Source organism: Mustelus asterias, chromosome 27 (assembly GCF_964213995.1).
Source record: "Mustelus asterias chromosome 27, sMusAst1.hap1.1, whole genome shotgun sequence".
In the NCBI taxonomy this organism is placed as follows: domain Eukaryota; kingdom Metazoa; phylum Chordata; class Chondrichthyes; order Carcharhiniformes; family Triakidae; genus Mustelus; species Mustelus asterias.
In genome coordinates, this window is record NC_135827.1 from 33,576,017 (window position 1) to 33,599,011 (window position 22,995).

At 46.8% G+C, this 22,995-nt stretch overlaps 2 protein-coding genes across 2 annotated transcripts in view; one reads left to right on the top strand and one right to left on the bottom strand.

Annotated features, from left to right (window-relative positions):
* c2cd2l (c2cd2 like) overlaps positions 1-22,995 on the top strand; it is a 663,422-nt gene that overhangs the window by 478,488 nt on the left and 161,939 nt on the right. The window lies entirely within an intron of this gene.
* dscaml1 (Down syndrome cell adhesion molecule like 1) overlaps positions 1-22,995 on the bottom strand; it is a 601,890-nt gene that overhangs the window by 213,936 nt on the left and 364,959 nt on the right. The window contains exons 8-9 of the mRNA XM_078198958.1: positions 9,829-10,107; positions 8,004-8,123 (exon numbers count right to left, since the gene is read on the bottom strand). Coding sequence (XP_078055084.1) covers positions 8,004-8,123; positions 9,829-10,107 — 399 coding nt within the window. The remainder of the gene's footprint in view (positions 1-8,003; positions 8,124-9,828; positions 10,108-22,995) is intronic.

Genomic DNA, 22,995 nt, shown 5'->3' on the forward strand with positions numbered 1-22,995 from the left:
CAGAGTATCTTACCCAGGCCCTCTCCCCAGCCTGCAGTCTGCACCACCCACAATCCCATTCAGGCCCTATCCCCATAACCCCATGCATTTACCCTAGCTAGTCCCCCTGACACTAAGGAGCAATTTAGCACGGCCAATCCACCTAACCCGCACATCTTTGGATGTTCAATCACCTTACAACAAGCAAGATTTGACCTATAATGACAACACAAGTGAGTCTGTTGGAAGTTTTACCACAACAAACATTACGTTAAACTATTTCACAGAATCCCTACAGTGCAGAAGAGACCATTCAGCCCATTGAATCTGCACCAATTCTCTTAACGAGTATCTTACCCAGGCCCTCTCCTAGCCCTATCCTCGTAACCCCATACATTTACCATGGTTTATCTCATCTAACCCACACATCTTGGGATGTTATGGGGCAATTTAGCATGGTCAATCAACCTAACCGGTACATCTTTGGACTGTGGGAGGAAACCAGAGCACCCGGAGGGAACCCACGCAGACACGGGGAGAACGTGCAAACTCCACACAAACAGTCACCCAAGGCCAGAATTGAACCCAAGTCCCTGGTGCTGTGAGGCAGCAGTGCTAACCACTGTCCACCGTGCTGCCCTAGTATAGGAGATAGTATAATAGTACATTATTATATCTACACTAATAGTAGGTTAGTGATGCTCTTTACATATATATTCATGCTTGAATTGGTTATTACCTTTGATTGTAATGTGCATTTTAAAATGTTTACAGAATCACACAGTACAGAACAGGGCCTTTGGCCCATCGAGTCTACACTGACACAAGAGAAACACCTGACCTACCTAGCGAATCCCATTTACCAGCACTTGGCCCAAAGCCTTGAATGTTATGATGTGCCAAGTGCTTATCCAGGTACTTTTTAAAGGGTGTGAGGCAACCCGCCTCTACCACCCTCCCAGACAGTGCATTCCAGACCATCACTGCCCTCTGGGTAAAAAAGTTTTTCCTCACATCCCCCCTAAACCCACTGCCTATGTTCCCTCGTGACTGTTACTATATCATAATTCCACGTGTCAATCCTTGGCCTTAACTCATCCGTTTTACCTCTAATACTCCTGGCATTAATGTAGAGGCCATCCAGGGTTGCCCTACTCCCTGAAACTTAATACAGCCATACTCCCTCTGACTTGATTGCTTTACTGCATTATGCTGTGTCCCTATTCTGCTAACAGTCTGTATCCCCTCCCCTTTGCCGAATTAGTTTTAATTCCTCCCAAAAGTACGAGCAGAGGATGTTAGTCCTGTTGTTGTTGAGATGTAGACCGTCCCATTTGCACAGGTTAAGGTACTTACACAAAAACCCTCCCTCCTGCACCAGCTCTTAAGCCACACATCCATCTGCATTACTCTCCCATTTCTGTGCTCACTAGCACGTGGCACTGGGAGTAATCCAGAGATTATAACCCTGCTTTTTAGTCTACTACCTAATTCCCTGAATTCTTGATGCAAGACCTCATCCCTCTTTCGACCTGTGTCATTGGTACCAACATGACCTCTGCCTTACCACCCTCCCCCTTCAGGATGCCCTGCAGCCATCCCGGACCCTGGCACCAAGGAGGCAGCACATGATCCTGGAGTCACGTTGATGGCCACAGTAGCTCCTATCTGTACTCCTGACTGCAGAATCCCCTCTCTTCCTCCCCTTCCTGTGCAGGCAGGCTGCTTGTGGTGCCAGAAGCATTTTTGTAAATGCATTTCCCATTCGTAACTGCAATCATCTCAATCCAGACCCAGGTTTTCAAAACCTCGTGCGGGCAAAGTGGCAGGGGAAAGGAGTTCACAATGTTTCTCTGCTGATTTGATCATTCCTTTATTCCTCAGACATTGTGGAATTGAGTTTGTGGAGCAGGCTCTTTATTTGTGTCAGATTAGCAACTCTAACCACAGGGTAGTTATTTTCTTGAGAGAACCTTGGATGATCTGAAACACTGGTCTGTGCACTTACAACAACAAACTCACGGGTATGGCTTCTCAGAACGTCTTGTGGCTTCAACTGTGGCTTTAGCTGAAGCCAGCAAGGGTAGCTATAAGACACTAAGGCCAAATGAAATAGGAACGGAATAGGCCATTCGGCCAGTCGAGCCTGTTCCATCATTCAATAGCATCGTGGTTGATCCAACCTTCCTCACGTCCACTTTCCTGCCCTTTCCCCTTGATTCCGTGACTGATCAAAAATCTATCTTGGCCTTAAATATACACAAGGGCTCTGCCCCCACAGCTCTCTGTGGCAAGGAGCTCCCAAAGACTCTCAACACCCTGAGAGAAGAAATTCCTTCCCATCTCAGTCTTAAATTGGCGCCCCTTTATTCTGAGACTCTGCCCTCTGGTCCGAGACTCTCGCATGAGGGGAAACACTGAGCAGGATTGTTATGGCCTTGCCCATCCCGAAACCGTAAAATCCTGCCCGTGGTCAATGGACCTTTCCATGGTCCACCCCTTGCCCGCTTTGATTCCCGTAGCGGGTGGGACAGTAAAATTCCAGCCATCCTCTGAGCATTTCCCCTGTCAAACCCTTTAAGAATCTGATATGTTTCAATGCGATCACCTCTCATTCCTCTAAATTCCAATGAGTAGAGTCTCAACATGTTTAATCTTTCCTCATAAGACAATCCCTCTATACTGGGGATCAATCACGTCAACCTTCTCTGAATTGCCTCCAATTAAATAATGGGGGCGATTCTCTCCAAAAAAGTGTTGAATTCGCGTAAAAATTGGACTAAATCCCGCTGGTTTTTTTCAGCGGGAGTTTAAAAATGAATCTCCCTCCATTGGCAGCCCCAACCCCCCCACCCACCCCCCGCAGTCCTGACCCCCCTACCTCTCAGTCCTGACCTCTCCCCCCCCTTACAGCCCGCCTCCAGCAGGCTACTTCCCTCCCACCCTGATGGCCAGCCCCGATCACTGGCCCCTCTCCTTCTGTCACACAGCCCAAGTGCAGAGTGGCAGCGAGACCGCCCCCCCCACCCTCACTGATCGCCCCCCCAGAGGCCTCACTCCCATCACGCCCCACCCCCTTGGTACTACTCCATGTCCGATGGGCAGTGCCAAGGTGCCCCATGGGGATTGGCACTTTGCCCTTTGGGCCGTGCCAAGGTGACAATGCCCAGGGGGTACCCACCCGGTGACCTCTGGTGTGCCTTGATTGCCCCCCGCCCTTCATTCCAGCGGGTTCAGGCTGTCATCCCCCCGCAATTGCGGAGCTATCGTAAACCCCGTAGGAGTGAACCACTCCTGGCGGTGGGGGGGGGGGGGGGGGGGAGAGGCTAGTGGGCCTGGGAATTTCAGTCCTATAGAACAGTACAGCACAGAACAGGCCCTTCGGCCCACGATGTTGTGCCGAGCTTTATCTGAAACCAAGATCAAGCTATCCCACTCCCTATCATCCTGGTGTGCTCCATGTGCCTATCCAATAACCGCTTAAATGTTTCTAAAGTGTCTGACTCCACTATCACTGCAGGCAGTCCATTCCACACCCCAACCACTCTCTGCGTAAAGAACCTACCTCTGATATCCGTCCTGTATCTCCCACCACGAACCCTATAGTTATGCCCCCTTGTAATAGCTCCATCCACCCGAGGAAATAGTCTTTGAACGTTCACTCTATCTATCCCCTTCATCATTTTATACACCTCTATTAAGTCTCCCCTCAGCCTCCTCCGCTCCAGAGAGAACAGCCCTAGCTCCCTCAACCTTTCCTCATAAGACCTACCCTCCAAACCAGGCAGCATCCTGGTAAATCTCCTTTTGCACTCTTTCCAGCGCTTCCACATCCTTCTTATAGTGAGGTGACCAGAACTGCACACAATATTCCAAATGTGGTCTCACCAAGGTCCTGTACAGTTGCAGCATAACCCCACGGCTCTTAAACTCCAACCCCCTGTTAATAAAAGCTAACACACTATAGGCCTTCTTCACAGCTCTATCCACTTGACTGGCAACCTTTAGAGATCTGTGGATATGGACCCCAAGATCTCTCTGTTCCTCCACAGTCTTCAGAACCCTACCTTTGACCCTGTAATCCACATTTAAATTTGTCCTACCAAAATGAATCACCTCACATTAATGCTATTTAAAACATACTTAAATTAGAAACGGCTTACATTATGCATACATTCTGATGGCGCCAGAAATCCAGCACTGGGAGACACGCTAAGGCCCGAACGCCTGGTGCGAATGGCATGAATCGGCCACCGCAAGAGTCTGGTAGCCCGCTGTGCTAAAAAAGCGGTGCAGCGAGATGGGAGAATCGCCCCCAATATCTTTCCTTCAATAAAGGGACCAAAACTGCTCACAGTAAGGCAGATGTGCTTTCACAGTGCCTTGTACAGTTACAGCAAGACTTCCTTACTCTTAATACTCCAACCCCCTGAAATAAGGGCCAACATTCCATCAACGTTCCTGACTACCTGCTGCATCTGTGTGCTAGCTTTCTGTGTTTTGTGTACAAGTACCCCAAACTACCTCAATGTCTGGGCAGCACGGTGGCACAGTGGTTAGCTGCCAGGAAGTAAGTGAATGTACTTTAGCCAAATTTGCAGACAACACGAAAGGGAAGTTGCGAAGGGATACAAAGAGTTTGCAAATGGATATTGATAGGCTAAGTGCATGGGCAAAAAAAGTTGGCAAATGGAGTATAATGTGGGAAAATGTGAAGTCTTTCATTTTGGAATGGAGAATAAAAGAACAGAACATTATTTAAATCAAGAAAAACTGCAGGAAGCTGGAACACAAAAGGACTTTAATTAAATTAGTTAAGTTTATTGGGGTCGCAAGTAGGCTTACATTCACACTGCAATGAGATTAGTGTGCAAATCCCCGAGTTGCCACACTCCGGGGCCTGTTCGGGTACCTGAGGGAGAATTTAGCATGGCCAATGCATCTAACCAGCACGTCTTTTGGACTGTGGGAGGAAACCAGAGCACCCGGAGGAAACCCATGCAGACACAGGGAGAACATGCAAATTCCGCACAGACAGTGACCCAAGCCGGGAATTGACCCCGAGTTCTTGGTGCTGTGAGGCAGCACTAACCACTGTGCCATCATGTCACCCCTTGATGTTCGGCTAAAAGTTACCTTTTTGCCTCCCTCCCTTTTTCAATAGGGGTGCCACGCTGGTAGTTTTCCAATCCTCCCGTACCTCTGCAGAATCCAAGGATTTTTTGGAAAATTACAACGAATGCAGTAATGAACAACTACTGCAGTAAAGGAAGAGGCCTATCCTCCAGTGTCCAAGGGCTAAACCTGTCCAACCTTCCATGTTAAGCAGTGGCAAAACATGGCCACATTGTGTGTGGCACTTTTACCATCCAGTAGGTCATGGGTGGCCATTCACTTAAAGAACTTTAAATCATTGAAAGTGGCAACACAGCTGGATAAGATAGTCAAGAAGGCACTCGGCATGCTTGTGTTAATCAGTCAGGGCATTGAGTATAAACATTGGCAGGTCATGCTGCAGCTGTACACAACCTTAGTTAGGCCTCATTTAGAATATTGTGTAAAATTCTGGTTGCCACACTACCAGAAGGATGTGGAGGCTTTGGAGAGGGTACAGAAAAGGTTTACTAGGATGTTGCCTGGTCTGGAGGGTATTGGTTATGAAGAGAGGTTGGATAAACTCGGTTTGTTCCCACTGGAACGACGGAGGTCGAGGGGTGACCTGATAGAGGTTTACAAGATTATGAGTGGCATGGACAGAGTGGATAGTCAGATGCTCTTTCCTAGGGTAGAAAAGTCAAGTACTAGGGGACATAGGTTTAAGGTGCGTGGGGGAAAGTTTAGAGGAGATGTGCGAGGCAAGTGTTTTACACAGAGGGTGGCGAATGTCTGGAACGTGCTGCCCGGGGAGGTGGTGGGAGCAGGTACGATAGTGGCATTTAAGGGGCAACTAGACGAATACAAGAATGGGATGGGAATGGAAGGATACGGACTCCGTAAGTGCATACGGTTTTAGTTTAGGCAGGTATCATGATCGGCGCAGGCTTGGAGGGCTAAAGGGCTGTTCCTGTGGTGTATTTTTCTTTATTCTTTGTTTTTTGACTGCATATTGATCCGTAGTTAAATGATCACATCAGTATTTCCACTGAGATTGCAATCTTTCTTTGATTCCTTTTCAATAATTTTGAGGTGTTTAAGGATGAACTGTACATCAGTATCAGTCAATATCTTCACGGGATGTGAAGGTAGGGGAATGCAATTAGCTGTGTAGAGGGAATCAGTCTCGCATTGCATAAGAAATTGATCCTGAAAGATGATTGCCATACAGACTCCCCAGCAAGATCTTTTCAAGATAAGCATTGATTGAGATTGCACATGAGATAGTTGCCAACTCTCCAGAAACGTCTTGGAAACGCCAAGGATTAAAAATTATCTCCGGGCCACAGCTGTATGCAACCCAGAAGGAAAATAAGAGATGTTACGAGAAAATAAATCTTCTTTCAATATTTTTGATTCTGAATGATTAACATTCTGGAGGAGGTGGGTATTGACAAATGGTCAAGAATTGTCCAATTAGGGAAGGAAGAGTGAGCATTCGCCTGTTGGATGTTAGAATGTAATCGGTGGCAACTTTATATTGGACGTAATGTGACTAGTTGTAACAAGCTGTAAGGGTCAGCTGACCCAGTAAACCGTGGAACCAATCACAGAATGATCAGCTGACCAGCTAACTCACTATAAATAAGAACCTGTTGGGAATTGTGAGGAACTTGGATTGGTCCAGGATGAGGCCCCAAGTTTGGAGTAATGGAATTTCTTTATTGAACCCTTTCTTTGATTTATAAGTGGGAGTATGTTTTGTCATATTTTTATTGTCTGCATTTGAAGAGTTCCTTCTGAAGAAGCATTGGATGGCCATTGGTGGGGAAGCTGGAGGAGGAAGCTTATGCAATGCATCTCCTGGAACCTGGACCAATTAAAGCTTAGAATCCATCAAATGTTACATTTTAGCGACAGTTTAAGATACAGACACAAAGTTGGGTGGGAGGGTGAGCTGTGAGGAGGATGCAGAGATGCTTCAGCATGATTTGGACAGGCTGAGTGAGTGGGCATATGCATGGCAGATGCAGTATAATGCGGATGAATGTGAAGTTATCCACTTCGGAAGCAAAATTAAGAAGGCAGATTATTATTTGAATGAGTGGAAATGGAGAGAGATAGATACTTAGCGAGAGCCTGGTGTTCTCGTGCATCAGTCGCTGAAAGTAAGTGCGCAGATACAGCAGGCAGTGAAGAAGGTAAATGATATGTTGGCCTTCATAGTGAGAGGATTTGAGTATAGGGACAAGGATGTTTAATGTAATTGTATAGGGCATTGATGAGGCCACACCTGGAGTATTGTGCGCAGTTTTGATGTCCTTATCTGACTAAGGATATCTTTGCTATAGAGGGAGTACAGAGAACATTTACCAGGCTGGTTCCTGAGATGGCAGGTCTGTCATATGAGGAGAGACTAAATCGGTTAGGATTATATTCACTGGAGTTTAGAAAAGTGAGAGGGGATCTTATAGAAACTTATAAAATTCTAACAGGATTAGACAGGGTGGATTCAGAAAGAATGTTCCTGATGGCGGGGGAGTCCAGAACTAGGGGCTATAGTTTGAGGATAAGGGGTAAACCTTTTAGGGCCGAGGTAAAATTTCTTCACCCAGGGAGTGAATGTGTGGAATTCACTAGCATAGAAAGTAACTGAGGCCCAAACGTGTGATTTCAAGAAGGAATTAGAACGAGCTTTTGGGGCTAAATGGATCAAGGGATATGGGGAAAGGTGGGATCTGGATGTTGAATTTGATGACCAGCCACGATCAAAATGAATGATGGAGTGTGCTCAAAGGTCCGAATGGCCTACTCCTGCTTCTGATTTTTATATATGCTTCCGTGTATGTAATCTGGGTCTGCACCATTACCAACCTGCACTGTGACTCGGGAAAGAATGAGGACTAAATTTACGAATAGCAGGGTCGTACCTTTGGCGTGCTTCCACATGACCTTCGGAGGAGGATATCCATCTACCGAACAGTTAAGAACTCCAGCTTTTCCATAGATGCCATCCTGGTTATTGGGTTGGACCACAAAACGCGGCGGGACTGGAAGATAGAAAACAATTATAATAAATAATTAAGAATGATGAAAAAAAACTAGGATTGATCAAAGAGAAGTGGGGTGTTGCAGTGGTATCTTTGATTTGTTTTCATGGGCAAATATTTCTCCTGGGCACAGTACATTGACAAGAGAATAATTCACCTGCAGCCATGGATTGGATTGAGAGACACTGGTGCTGGAACATGGTAATACAAATAGCAATAATGTGTATTCTATTCATATAAATGAGTTAGCTGTGGCTCAGGTGCTTCCATTCTGAGTCAGAAGCTTTGCTCAAATCCCACTATTGAGAATATAACTGAGACTGGCATTTCTGTGCAGTCCTGAGGGAGTGCTGCGTTGTCAGAGGTGATGTCTCGAGAATGAGACATTAAATTGGGGCTGTCTGGTGGTGGTATTGATTCAAAAGTGAGCACCGGAGTGGTTCTAGCCAATATTTATCAATTCTTAGAATCATAAAATCCCTACAGTGCAGAAGGAGGTCATTCGGCCCATTGGTAACAATCCCACCCAGGCCCTATCCTCGTAGCCCCACGTATTTATCCTGCCAATCCCCCTGACATGAAGGGGCAATTTAGCACGGCCAATCCACCCGCCCTGTACATCTTTAGACATGTGGGAGGAAACCGGAGAACCTGGAGGAAACCCACGCAGACACAGGGAGAACGCGCAGACTCCACACAGGCAGTTACTTAACCAGTAGCTGACACCAAAATGTTGTATTGAGATATCACTTTGTGGTATTCTCAGAAAAACAGCTACTGCCAAAATGTAATTATTGCTACAGTGTAGGCAAATGTGGCAGCCAATTTAAACATAGCAAGATCCCAGAAACACCTATTTAATGTACGGTCTGTCGCTGGAGGGCGAGAATACAAGAGCAGGGATGTACTTCTGAGGCTGTATAAGGCTCTGGTCAGACCCCATTTGGAGTATTGTGAGCAGTTTTGGGCCCCATATCTAAGGAAGGATGTGCTGGCCTAGGAAAGGGTCCAGAGGAAGTTCACAAGAATGATCCCTGGAATGAAGAGCTTGTCGTATGAGGAACGGTTGAGGACTCTGTGTCTGTACTCATTGGAGTTTGGAAGGATGAGGGGGGATCTTATTGAAACTTACAGGATACTGCGAGGCCTGGATAAAGCGGATGTGGAGAGGATGTTTCCACTAGTAGGAAAAACTAGAACCAGAGGGCACAAAACTCAGGCTGAAGGGACAATCCTTTAAAACAGAGATGAGGAGGAATTTCTTCAGCCAGAGAGTGGTGAATCTGTGGAACTCTTTGCCGCAGAAGGCTGTGGAGACCAGGTCATTGAGTGTCTTTAAGACAGAGATAGATAGGTTCTTGTTTGATAAGGGGATCAGGAGTCATGGGGAAAAGGTAGGAGAATGGGGATGAGAAAAAAAATCAGCCATGATTGAATGGCGGAGCAGACTCGATGGGCCGAGTGGCCTAATTCTGCTCGTGTGTCTGATGGTCTAATGGTCTTATGGATCTTTCAGATAAAAGACTGAAAGGTCACTCGACAATTTCCCGATGAAAATGGATTAAATAGACCTGCTGTCTGAACTGCATAGCTCCAAATTTTCTCCAATTTGCCACAAAGCCTTGACTTAAAAGATACTTAGGACATCTAATAAGAACAAAAGGACAAAAATAAAGACATTTAATAAGCATCTTGGTCTCCTCACCTCGTACAATGAGTCGTCGTTCTCTCATGACGGTTGCGGCCTCATTGCTGGCGATGCACGTGTAGTTACCATTATGTTTCAGAGACACGCTGGAGATCTGCAAGGAGCTCATGAATTCTTTGGTTTCGATGGTGACCCCTGACCCGGAGAGGATCAGCTGACCGTCCTTTCTCCAGGTGATACGGATGGGCATATCGCCTGACGATACCACGCAGGGGATGTAGAGAAGCTGACCGATCGACGCTGGCGGAAACTCAAAAGGCTGGATCAAAGGGGGAACTGGAAAGAAAGAAGCCAAATGAATTCATAGAATCCCTACAGTGAAATCGAGTCTGTACCAGCTCTCCGAAAGATCATCTTTGCCCAGGTCCTCCCCTCCGCCCTATCTCTGCAACCCCGCACATTTGCCATGGCCAACCCACCTAACCCACCAGGGGAGGTGATGGCCTAGTGGTATTATCGCTAAACTATTAATCCAGAAACTCAACTAATGTTTTGCGGACACGGATTTGAATCTCACCACAGCAGATGGTGGAATTTGAATTCAATAAAAAAAATCTGGAACTAAGAATCTACTGATGATCATGAAACCATTGTCGATTGTCGGGAAAAACCCAACTGATTCATTAATATCCTTTAGGGAAGGAAATCTGACGTCCTTACTTGGTCTGGCCTACATTTCAGTCCAGAGCCACAGCAATGTGGTTGGCTCTCACCTGCACTCCAAGGACAACTGGGGGTGGGCAATAAATGCTGGCCAGCCAGCAACACCCATGTCCCATGAATGAATTTTAAAAAACACATCTTTGGACTGTGGGAGAAAACTGGAGCACCTGGAGGAAACCCGCGCAGACACGGGGAGAATGTGCAAACTCCACACAGACAGTGACCCAATCCAGGAATCAAACTTGGGTCCCTTGTGCTGTGAGGCAGCAGTGCTAGCCACTGTGCCACGCCTATGAAATACCTCAGAATTGTTTACAATGTTAGAGTGCTTTACAAATGCAAATTGTTGTCGGAATTAATAGTTTAATATTGAAGGGTAATTTGTAATGCTCTGGGAGATTAACCATTGGAAACAAACACGTCTGTGGCAAAACACAGTAGACAAACCTTTCAGTTACAGAAACCTTTCTATTGACTTCATCAGAAGGTCAAAAATAAATATCAAGATAGATGAGGGCCCAAAGGTTATAAGAGAATTGTCGCAAAGGGATTTTCTTTAAAAATAAATGCAAACATAATTCACTTCTGATGTCGTTAGATCCATTAGGCTGGCTAAGTGTTGCCAAGAGTCCCCACGAATTGAACATTAATCTCCAGGATGCAGCTACAGCTGAGGAGAAAGATCCGAGGGGAGTTAAACAACACTATGAAGGCCAGGTCATTGAGTGTATTTAAGACAGCAATAGATAGGTTCTTGATTGATAAGGGGACCAAAGGTTATGGGGAAGATTCGGAAGAATGGGGTGAGAACCATATCAGCCATGATTGAATGGCAGAGCCTAATTCTGCTCCTGTATCTTATGGTCTGATGGTATCTACTGTTTTAATTTGCTTTGATTTATTAGTTATGGAAATAATGGAGTTGGGAGGAAACAAAACTGTTCTATGGACAGTTAAGATGCATCCAATTAGTTATCAAAGAGCCTGATGTCTTTTCTATTGGTGGAGGAAGGCAGTGCACTTGGAGGATGTACCAATGGCAGGAGGGGTAAGGAGGGATTGGCTGTTTCAAGATATTTCATGCTGAAGCCCCCAGGTACACACCCAACCAGAGTTGGCGACTGTACTGGGTGGCAGTGGGCTGAGGGCAGTCCACAAAATTTAGCCTGGACTGGCACAAGAGCTGGGCCTAGGCTCTTTGGACAAAGTGAAGTAAAGTTTAGTTATTAGTCACAAGTAAGGCTTACGTTAACACCGCAATGAAGTTACTGTGAAATTCCCCGAGTCGCCACACTCCAGTGCCTGTTCGGGTCAATGCACCTAACCAGCACGTCTTTCAGAATGTGGGAGGAAACCGGAGCACCCGGAGAAAACCCACGCGGACACGGAGAGAACGTGCAAACTCCACACAGACAGTGATCCAAGCCGGGAATCGAACCCGGGTGGGTCCCTGGTGCTGTGAAGCAGCCGTTCTGCCAGTGTAGATGAACAACTGAGTTAGCAATCCGATCACAGGTCAACTGAAATTCGGTAAGTTTGCAGAGGTCCTAAATTCCACCTTGAGTTTCAGGAACAGCAGTTTTTGAAAATCTGTTGCCCAACATCATGCGTTTCCTCATAAACAGGGCTGGTGTGGGTCAGGAGGGCAGAATAATTTGGCAGTGAGTGAATGGGTGGCACAGTGGCGCAGTGGTTAGCACTGCTGCCTTACACTCCAGTGACCCGGGTTCAGTTCCCAGCTTGGGTCACTGTCTGTGCGGAGTCTGCACATTCTCCCCGTGTCTGCGTGGGTTTCCTCCGAGTGCTCCAGTTTCCTCCCACAGTCCGAAAGACGTGCTGGTTAGATGCATTGGCCGTGCTAAATTCTCCCTCAGTGTACCCGAACAGGCGCTGGAGTGTGGCGACTCGGGGATTTTCATTGCAGCGTTAACGTAAGCCTCCTTGTGTCACTAATAAATAAACTCCAAACTTTAACCACTGGGCAGCCCTGCTTTAAATATCGTTGTTGACAATCAATTCTTTTGGACCGAAGGACAAGTAATCAAAAGTTTCTCTTGGTTTCAAGATCCAAATGTGCGGGAGCGGATGCCAAATGTGCTTATTTTTTTTTCGATTTTAAAGTCTGAAGCTTTCATCAGAGATCCATGTCTTCCCAACGAATTGAAGTATTACAGCTCTGCATTTGCAGAGCCAACTCCTCAAGGACACAAGCCACGCTCTCGAGAAGCATAATCAGAATTTAATCACGGCAAAGCTAGGAAGCTCAACGGTCTAGTCTGAACACAAGGTTCCCCGCATAGGCCTGAATAATTAATGTGAACAAGATGCATTTTCGATGTCTCCTTGAGCACTTAAAAATCAGGGTTTTTTTAAAAAAAAACAGCTCGCAAAACATTCAAAACCACCGCAGCAACACAGGAGGAAATGAGGCCTGCACAGGTTACATGTTTAATGTGCTGTTGACATTGTGAAACCTTGTTCCGCATGTAAAAAGTACCTACATCTGATGTTACCATCAAGCTGCATTGCTTCCAGCAATCTTTTCTTTTTCCCTTCTCTTTGACGGACATTTGTTTAAAAAAAGACAAGAGGATTTCCTCTGAAGGAGCCTGGGGAATTTAATTAATTTTTCTTTTATTCATTTGTGGGACGTGGGCGTCGCTGGCTGGGCCAGCATTTATTGCCCATCCCTAGTTGCCCCTTGAGAAGGTGGTGGTGAGCCGCCTTCTTGAATCACTGCAGTCCATGTTCTGTGGGTTGACCCACAATACCGTTAGGGAGGGAATTCCAGGATTTTGACCCAGCGACTGCGAAGGAACGGCGATATATTTCCAAGTCAGGATGGTGAGTGGCTTGGAGGGAAACTTGCAGGTGGTGGTGTTCCCATTTATCTGCTGCCCTTGTCCTTCTAGATGGAAGTGGTCGTGGGTCTGGAAGGTGCTGTCTAAGGATCTTTGGTGAGTTGCTCAACACTGCGTTCAACAACTTTAGATTATAACCTCAACCCCAGTTTGTCTCACTTCTTTCTTTTGTTCATTTGGTCATTTTCCCTTTGTTTCTTTCTTAATCCTTTCATCCTTTAACTTTTCATTCAGGTGGCACAATCCTGTCATTCACATCTCATCTAGACACATATGGGGGAGATGATATGGCTAGACTATTAATCCAGAAATTCAGTTAATGTTCTGGGGACCCGGGTTCGAATCCCACCACGGCAGATGGTGGAATTTGAATTCAATAAAGAACAATATCTAGAATTAAGAATCTACTGATGACCATGAAACCATTGTCGATTGTCAGAAAAACCCATCTGGTTCACTAATGTCCTTTAGGGAAGGAAATCTACCATCCTTGCCAGGTCTGGCCTACATGTAACTCCAGAGCCGCAGCAATGTGGTTGACTCTCAACTGCCCTTGGACAACCAGGGATGGTAATTAATTCTGGCAAGCCAGCGACACTCATGTTCCATGAATGAATAAAACTAAAATTTACTGATCCCATTGCTACTCCCTTTTGCTTTTTCAGAATGTAACCTTTTGTCATTTAATCGGTCCTGTTCTCACCATCGGTGACACGGTGGCACAGTGGTTAGCAGTGCTGCCTCACAGTGCCAAGGACCCTGGTTTGATTCCCGGCTTGGGCCTGTGTGGAGTTTTCACGTTTTCCCCATGTCTGCATGGGTTTCCTCCGGGTGCTCTGGTTTCCTCCCACGTTCCAAAGATGTGCCGGTTAGGTGGATTGGCCATGCCAACTTGCCCCTTAGTGTCAGGGGGACTAGCTAGGGTAAATACATGGGGTTATGGGGATAGGGCCTGGTTGGGATTGAGACTCGATTGCAGACTTGATGGGCCAAATGGTCTCCTTCTGCACTGTAGGATTCTATCCCTTCTTCCCATCTGATCTTTCATTTGCTCAAAATCTCATACATTTCCAACTAATCACAGTTCTGATGAAAGGTCAATTCTCTTTCTTCCTCCCCGGTTGCTGTTGGGCCTGCTGAAAATCTCTAGCATTTTCTGTTTTCATCTCACAATGCGCTCTCTTTGTTAGTCCCTGTCCTCCACCCTTCAGCTCAAAACACTTGCAAGTTGTTGCGGCGGGGGTGGGGGGGGGGGGGGGGGGGGGGGTTGGGTGTGGTAAACCACTGTTAGCTTATTACCTGTATATGTGACATGCCTGGGCACATCCCTGCCGGCCCTACCCGAGACTCCTCCCCCCCCCCACCGGTCCAGGTATAAAGGCGACTGCTCCCCACCCCCCCTGCCTCAGTCTGGACCAGTTCATTGGCATGGGTGTGCTCCAATCTTTTGCGAATAAAAGCCTATTTGTTCTTGCATACAAACTAGTCTTTGCTCGATTGATGGTGCATCAGGGGGTGAACAGGGAATGGGGCATTGAGGGCAACAAGTCATCTAGAACCTCAGTGAATGATGGAACCAACGAAATCGAAGGCTTGGAAAATAAACAGAGGAGGGACAGAGGATAAAATAGAGCCAGTAAGAGTCAAATCTAGCACAGAAAGAAGAGAGGGGAAGGAAGGTTGGATTCAGAGAGAGAAAGAAACAAAGGATTGTGGAAAAAAGATTTTTTTAACTTACATTTAAAAACCTCTAACAACAATTTACTAACTGTAGGATTGAAATTCCACGGTTTCCATTAATGTGGTGCCCTTTCGAATAGGTACAGCCTAATCCATCCACAATGTCAGATAGAGTACCGTGTCCTCTGTCATGTGACTCAGGGTTGGTATACTAAAGTGTATTTATTAGTGTCACAAGTCGGCTTACATTAACACTGCAATGAAGTTGCTGTGAAAATCCCCCAGTCGCCACACTCCGGCATCTGTTCGGGCACACTGAGGGAGAATTTAGCACGGACAATGCACCTAACCAGCACGTCTTTCAGAGTGTGGGAGGAAACCGGAGCACCCGGAGGAAACCCACGCAGACACGGGGAGAACGTGCAGACTCCGCACTGACAGTGACCCAAGCCGGAAATCGAACCAGGGCCTCCTGCTAACATTTTTCAAATCCTTCATTTTGAACCGGTTGTAAGATGGATGTTCCAGGAACACTGACTGGAGTGTCCAGGTGGCAACGCGGTCAAAGGGGGAGAGGTTTCTACTCAGCATCCTTGCATCGCCGAGCGCAAATCAACTGTTGCTTAAAGGAAAACATCAGCAGGAGAGCAAAGAGGCGCTGACTGCAATTTTCACATGGAAAGAATTGCAGACGTCCATATTAACAAGTAAAGCCTGTTCTTGATTATGGGCACATCACATCAGGGACTGGACTCCATTTGCCCCCATTGGATATGTTTCCAGAAGATGGGTGCGTAAAGTAGGACGAGTGCCAACCCCACCACCTCCCCGCTCACCCTCGAGCTCATCCCCGTAACACCGCAGGTGGAAATGGACAGCCCACCTGCCATATTTAAATAAATAATCAACGCCTGAACCTAGTTTGTTAACAAGCCAACTGACTCCAACAATATAGTGCCAAGACATGGTTGGAGTTACTTAAAAAAACCTTTTGAAAGATCAGGAAGGAAGGGAGGGCTCTAGCTTCGGGGGATATCCTTAGCGCATTGGTGGGGCAGTATTCCTTAATTAGTACCCTCCTTTCTTCCTACCTGCCTGCTCATCAGAATCCACCACCCCACCTCCTCCCTTAACTGGTCAAATCTCCTTTGCCCAATAACCCAGACTTATCTCACTCGCGGATCCATTGGGCCTTTTCCTTGGGACTGGTTGCAGTCCCAGAAACGCCCACTAATGCCTCCTCCCTTGTGAAGCTCCTTTACTATATGGTCATTAATTAAACCTGCCTCCTTGCACATTACCGTATGGTCTATTCTGTGGTTGTCTCCAGAATGTGCCGTTCTAAGCAACTGTCCTGAAAACACTCTGTTAACCCATCTGCCAGGCTAACTTTGTCAATCTGATTCATCCAATCTATGTGTAAATTAGAATCATCCATGGTTATTGCCCTAACTTTATTACATGCCCCCATTATGGGGCGGGACGGTGGCACAGTGGTTAGCACTGCTGCCTTACAGAGCTACAGATCTGGGTTCGATTCTCAGCTTGGGTCACTGTCCGTGTGGAGTCTGCACGTTCTCCCTGGGTGCTCCAGTTTCCTCCCACACTCCAAAAGATGTGCTGGTTGGGTGCATTGGCCATGCTAAATTCTCCCTCAGTGTACCCAAACAGACGCCGGAGTGCGGCAACTAGTGGATTCTCACAGTAACTTCATTGCAGTGTTAATGTAAGCCTACTTGGGACTAACAAATAAACTTTACATTATTTCGTGCTGTGTACCTCGTCCTATGTTGTGGTTACTGTTAGCGGACCCATGAGCTACTCCCACAAGTGAATTCTTACCGTTGCTATTTCTTTCTCCTATCCAAACTGATTCTGCGTTAGAACTAAGGGCACTTCTCACTAACCCTACAATCCTTTGCGTGAAAGAAATCTGTCCTAATTTCCCTCCTGTATGACCTCACTCGAAAGCCAAAAACCCTTTGCCAGGGAGAGAATTTCAGAATCCTTTTTGTCCACAATTTGCTGGGATATTGTTCAGGAGTAAAAACCTTGGGTCCTTGACTTTTAAATCCAAAAGTCACTTAAGTCCTTCGTGTTTTAATAATTAACCTGGCTGACCTACTTGATGGTGACAGTCTTAATGCCAGAAATATTTTATTTATAACTCGCTGTGTTATGCGTTCCCTATTATCGGCACCCCTCCCAGGTTACATTTCATTGAAGGAGCAGTGACAGGGAGTAAGGGTATACGCCAGGCGAACAGATCACGTAGAAAGCACTCTGTGCTTTTATGACAGTTTTTTAATTACATTTATGTCACCTAGACTACAATTGATTCTTAAACACAATGCAACATTTGGTCTAGTAATAATAAAGCACTTCTCAGAACAATGCATGTTCCCTGGCACGAGAGACAACACGTGACACTGGGAGATTAAGCCCATTAAAAGTCTTGCATTATCAGACCTGACACAGAGTCATAGTTTTTTACGGGACAGAAGGAGGCCATTCAGCCCTTCAAATCCATGCAGGCTTTCGGTGTCAATCAGACAAACTTGCTCGATCCTTGTAGCCCTCTAAGTTTGTTTCCAAGTAAACCATCTCCGTGCCTTGGCTGAGGCCTGATTTTTCTGCTCATTGGAGCAACTTGATTCAAACCCATAAACGCGGCAAGATGTCAATTTGTGGACACCTGACCAAACTCCTCAAATATCTTACGAGAGCAAGGCATTTTTGCATTGAAGGAGAATGATGCAAATCGGTGGAGAAGGTGGTGAAGAAGGCATATGGCATGCTTGCCTTTATAGGACGGGGCATAGAGTATAAAAGTTGGGGTCTGATGTTGCAGATGTATAGAACGTTGGTTCGGCCGCATTTGGAATACTGCGTCCAGTTCTGGTCGCCACACTACCAGAAGGACGTGGAGGCTTTGGAGAGAGTACAGAGGAGGTTTACCAGGATGTTGCCTGGTATGGAGGGGCTTGGTTATGAGGAGAGATTGGGGAAACTGGGGTTGTTCTCTTTGGAAAGACGGAGGATGAGGGGAGACTTAATAGAGGTGTATAAAATTATGAAAGGCATAGATAGGGTGAACGGTGGGAAGCTTTTCCCCGGGTCGGTGGTGACGTTCACGAGGGGTCATAGGTTCAAGGTGAAGGGGGGGAGGTTTAACACAGATATCAGAAGGACATATTTTACACAGAGGGTCGTGGGGGCCTGGAATGTGTTGCCGGGCAAGGTGGTGGAGGCGGACACACTGGGAACGTTTAAGACTTATCTATAGACAGCTATATGAACGGAGTGGGAATGGAGGGATACAAAAGAGTGGTCTAGTTTGGACCAGGGAGCGGCGTGGGCTAATTGTTCTTTGTTTCTCGTTTCAAGGCTTCATTCTATGATCATCTTGCTGGTGCCAGTACAGAGCGAGACTGCGGATAGTTGGGAACCTGTCTCGGGGGCAGGGAATTCAGATGGTGTTCGTAAAGCAGAAGTGGAAATGAATAGGGTTGGGTAGCATTTTCTGATCAGGGCCAGTGTGATCGCCTGGACTCGTTTCGATCGCCTCAGGGGGTCGGAGAGGAATTTCCCAGATTTTTTTTTCCCCATATTGGCCCTGGGGTTTTCACTCTGGGTTTTCGCCTCTCCCTGGAGATCACATGGTCTGGAATGGGGGGGTGGGGGTGAGTTAATAGGTTGTGATGAACAAAGCATCGTAGCTGTGAGGGACAGCTTGGTGGATAGGATATTAGGATGTAGATAGGCTGGAAAATTGGGCGGGGATCCTGGATTCAGGATTCAATCCTGGACCGGGGAGTGGCGCGGGCTTGGAGGACCCAAGGGCCTGTTCGTGTGCTGTATTGTTCTTTGTTTGTTTGAAACACTGACAGCTACTGAAAGCCAAACCTCAAGTGGTTAGCACTGCTGCCTCATAGAGCCAGGCACCCAGGTTCAATTCCAGCCTTGGGCGACTGTGTGTGTGGAGTTTGCGCATTCTCCCCGTGTCTGCGTGGGTTTCCTCCAGTTTCCTCCCACAGTTCAAAGCTGTGTGGGTTAGGCTGATTGGCCATGCTAAATTGTCCCTTAGTGTCAGGGAGATCAGCAGGGTGAATACAAGGGGTTACGGGGATAGGGCCTGGATGGGATTGTTATCGGTGTTCGCCAGTGGCCGAATGGCCTCCTTCTGCACTGCAGAATCTGGTGAACTGGTGCGGCAACAATAATCTCTCCCTCAATGTCAACAAAATGAAGGAGATTGTCATCGACTTCAGGAAGCGTAAAGGAGAACATGCCCCTGTCTACATCAATGGAGACGAAGTAGAACTGTCGAGAGCTTCAAGTTTTTAGGTGTCCAGATCACTGACAATCTGCCCTGGTCCCTCCATGCCGACACTATAGTTAAGAAAGCCCACCAACGCCTCTACTTTCTCAGAAGACTCAGAAAATTTGGCATGTCCGCTACGACTCTCCCCAACTTTTACAGATGCACCATAGCATATGGCTCCTGCTCTGCCCAAGACCACAAGGACCTCTATATGGTTCTATAGAGGTGTATAAGATTTTGATGGGTATAGATAGAGTGAATGCAAGCAGGCATTTTCCGCTGAGGCTCGGGGAGAAAAAAACCAGAGGGCATGGGTTAAGGGTGAAAGGAGAAAAGTTTAAAGGGAATATTAGGGGGGGCTTCTTCACGCAGAGAGTGGTGGGAGTGTGGAATGAGCTGCCGGATAAAGTGGTAAATGCGGGGTCACTTTTAACATTTAAGAAAAACTTGGACGGGTTCATGGATGAGAGGGGTGTGGAGGGATATGGTCCAAGTGCAGGTCAGTGGGACTAGGCATAAAATGGTTCGGCACAGACAAGAAGGGCCAAAAGGCCTGTTTCTGAGCTGCAATTTTCTATGGTTCTATGGTTCTATGGAACTACAAAAGGTCGTGGATGTAGCCCAATCCATCACTCAAACTAGCCTCCAATCCATTGACTCTGTCTACATTTCCCGCTGCCTCGGCAAAGCAGCCAGCATAATTAAGGGCCCCACTCACACCGGACATTCTCTCTTCCACCTTCTTCCATCGGGAAAAAGACACAAAAGTCTGAGATCATGTAACAACTGACTCAAGAACAGCTTCTTTCCTGCTGCCGTCAGACTTTTGAATGGACTTATCTTGCATTAAGTTGACTTTTCTCTACACCCTAGCTATGACTGTAACACTACATTCTGCACTCTCTCGTTTCCTTCTCTATGAATGGTATGTTTTGTCTGTATAGCGCACAAGAAACAATACTTTTCACTGTATACTAATACATGTGACAATAATAAAACAAATCAAATCAAATCAAGATTCTATGATTCTCTATTCTATTTCTGCAGAAAGTCACCAACCTTCATTTATACATCCATTTTGCATTTGTTTGCATTATTTCCCATCACTGACAGTTGGCTGCACGCTTTGTCAATGGCCCCAAAGTAAGGCACAAAGGAATGAGGAGATAATTCAGGCGTTTTAAGGAAAATGTTTTTTTATTTAGCTGACGATCTCGCCTTCCCTCCTCTCCCACAGGCCTCATTTGATTTCATCGATGCTGGATGTCCTCCAATCATGGCTACTATCTGTGAATGAGTCTTGATAGGGAGAAACAGCAGACTACTTGACTGTGGGAGCATCACAACCCAGCCTATCTCCTGGACCTACTAACTATCAAGGGTCAAAGTATTACTGTTAAGGTCAGTGAATTAATGTCAGGGGTCACGGGTGAGAACAGACAATTGGACGATCCAGCCAAAACTCCATTCACTTTCAGTGGCACCGGAAAATCCCAGCCGCCAATGAGGACCAGAACTGAACGCCCACGTAAAGTCTGGAAGAGGTACAGAAAGATGGCTGCGTGACTCGGAGAAATAATGAATCGAGGCTTATCTTTACTTCCTGAATCGCTTCCATCTCTCCCCCTCTTTCCTCCTTAGATGCCGGCCCCTGGACCACGCCTTGTGTCAGTCCTCCTAATCGCTCATCTTTAGACTGTGGGAGGAAATCGGAGCTCCCAGAGGAAACCCGCGCAGACACGGGGAGAACATGCAAACAGACAGACAGTCACCCAAGGCCGGAATTGAACTTGGGTCCCTGGTGCTTTGAGGCAGCAGTGTTAACCACTGTGCCACAATGCCATTCCATTTCCCTATCACCTCCCGGGGCACTGAGATCAGGGATACCAGGTTTGCCTAGGGCAGGGCTGGAGAATAGAGCAGGCTGCCTTTTTTTTTGTTTATTCATGGGACATGGGCGTCGCTGGCTGGGCCACCATTTATTGCCCATCCCTAGTTGCCCTTGAACTGAGCATCTCGCTCGGCCATTTCAGAGGGCAGTTGAGAGTCAACCACATTGCTGTTGCTCTGGAGTCACATGTAGGCCAGACCAGGTAAGGCCGGCAGATTTCCTTCCCTAAGGAACATTAGTGAAGTAGGGTTTTTCCGACAATCAGCAATGGGTTTCATGGTCATCAGTAGATTCTTAATTCCAGATATTTTTGGAGAATTCAAATTCTGCCATCTGCCGTGGCGGGATTCGAACCCGGGTCCCCAGAACATTAGCTGAATTTCTGAATTAATAGTCTGGCCACAATACCAATGCCGTCGCCTGGTCCCCCACTCCCTAACTTTATGAACAGTAAGAAGCCTCACAACACCAGGTTAAAAGTCCAACAGGTTTATTTGGTGATTCCAAATAAACCTGCTGGACTTTAACCTGGTATTGTGAGGCTTCTTACTGCGCCCACCCCAGTCCAGCTCTGGCATCTCCACATAGTAACTCTGTGAAGCCACCTGTAGCAATGTGACACCAGCTGGGACCCAAGCAATGCGTTAGCGGAATGATATCAAATGCGCGAATCTCCCTGAACGTTAGGAGTCAGCAGAAAATTACAAAGGAAGTTACTGAACCACGAAAGGAATCTAGTGCAGCAATTTTAAAGGAAAACCTTGAGTAGCATGATCTACATCCCAAAGGAACCACTGGGATGTGCAGAGAGTGAAAATCCCTACTGTAATATCTGTAATCTCTACCCAGCTTCCACGTCTTTATCTCTCTCTAATATTCCTCAATATCTTGCTCTATATATTCACTGGTAAGTATTTATAATTAAATTGAAAAGCTTCTTTGTTTAAGTTCTGTGTGTGTGTGTGTGAATTCCAGCTGATACCACAGAACATCAAAGCCTGAAGGGAAGATTTGTTGCCTCGGAACGAATTAAATTCAAGTCTCACATGTGCCAGCGAGTGAGGGGATGATTGGCGCAGAGTAATGGTGGCAGTGTCAAAGCCTGGAACAGTTTATCACAGTGATTGCTGTGCAGGCCCGGCTGCCGCAGTTCCCTCGATTGAAAGCATCACTCCGGTCAATGGTTGACAGAATTCTGGCGGAAGCTTCCGGCACGCTTCACCTGGGTGCTAAAAAGCTGTATCAGAGTTCACTCTCATCTCCGATAGCCGCCAATGCTGGGCTGCTAACTGCCATGGAGGAGCGCGTGTGTGTGCGCGTGCGTGCGTGTGTGTGTGTGCGTGCGTGCGTGCGTGTGTGCGTGTGTGTGTGCGTGTGTGTGTGTGCGTTCTTAGCTCAGGTTTTCTTCAGAAACTGACTTAAAGGCACAACTCACAGGCTTGAGTTAGAATCATAGAATCCCTACAGTGCAGAAGGAGGCCGTTCAGCCCATCGAGTCTGCACCGACTCTCAGACAGAGCATTCCACTCAGGCTCTCTCCCCAAAACCCCATGTATTTACCCCAGTAACCCCCCTAATCTATGCATCTTGGGACACTAAGGGGCAATTTAGCATGGCCAATCAACCAAACCTACACATCCTTGGACTATGGGAGGAAAATGGAGCACTCGGAGGAAACACGCATAGGCATGAGGAGAACTCCACACAGACAGTGACCCAAGGCCAGAATCGAACCCGGGTCCCTG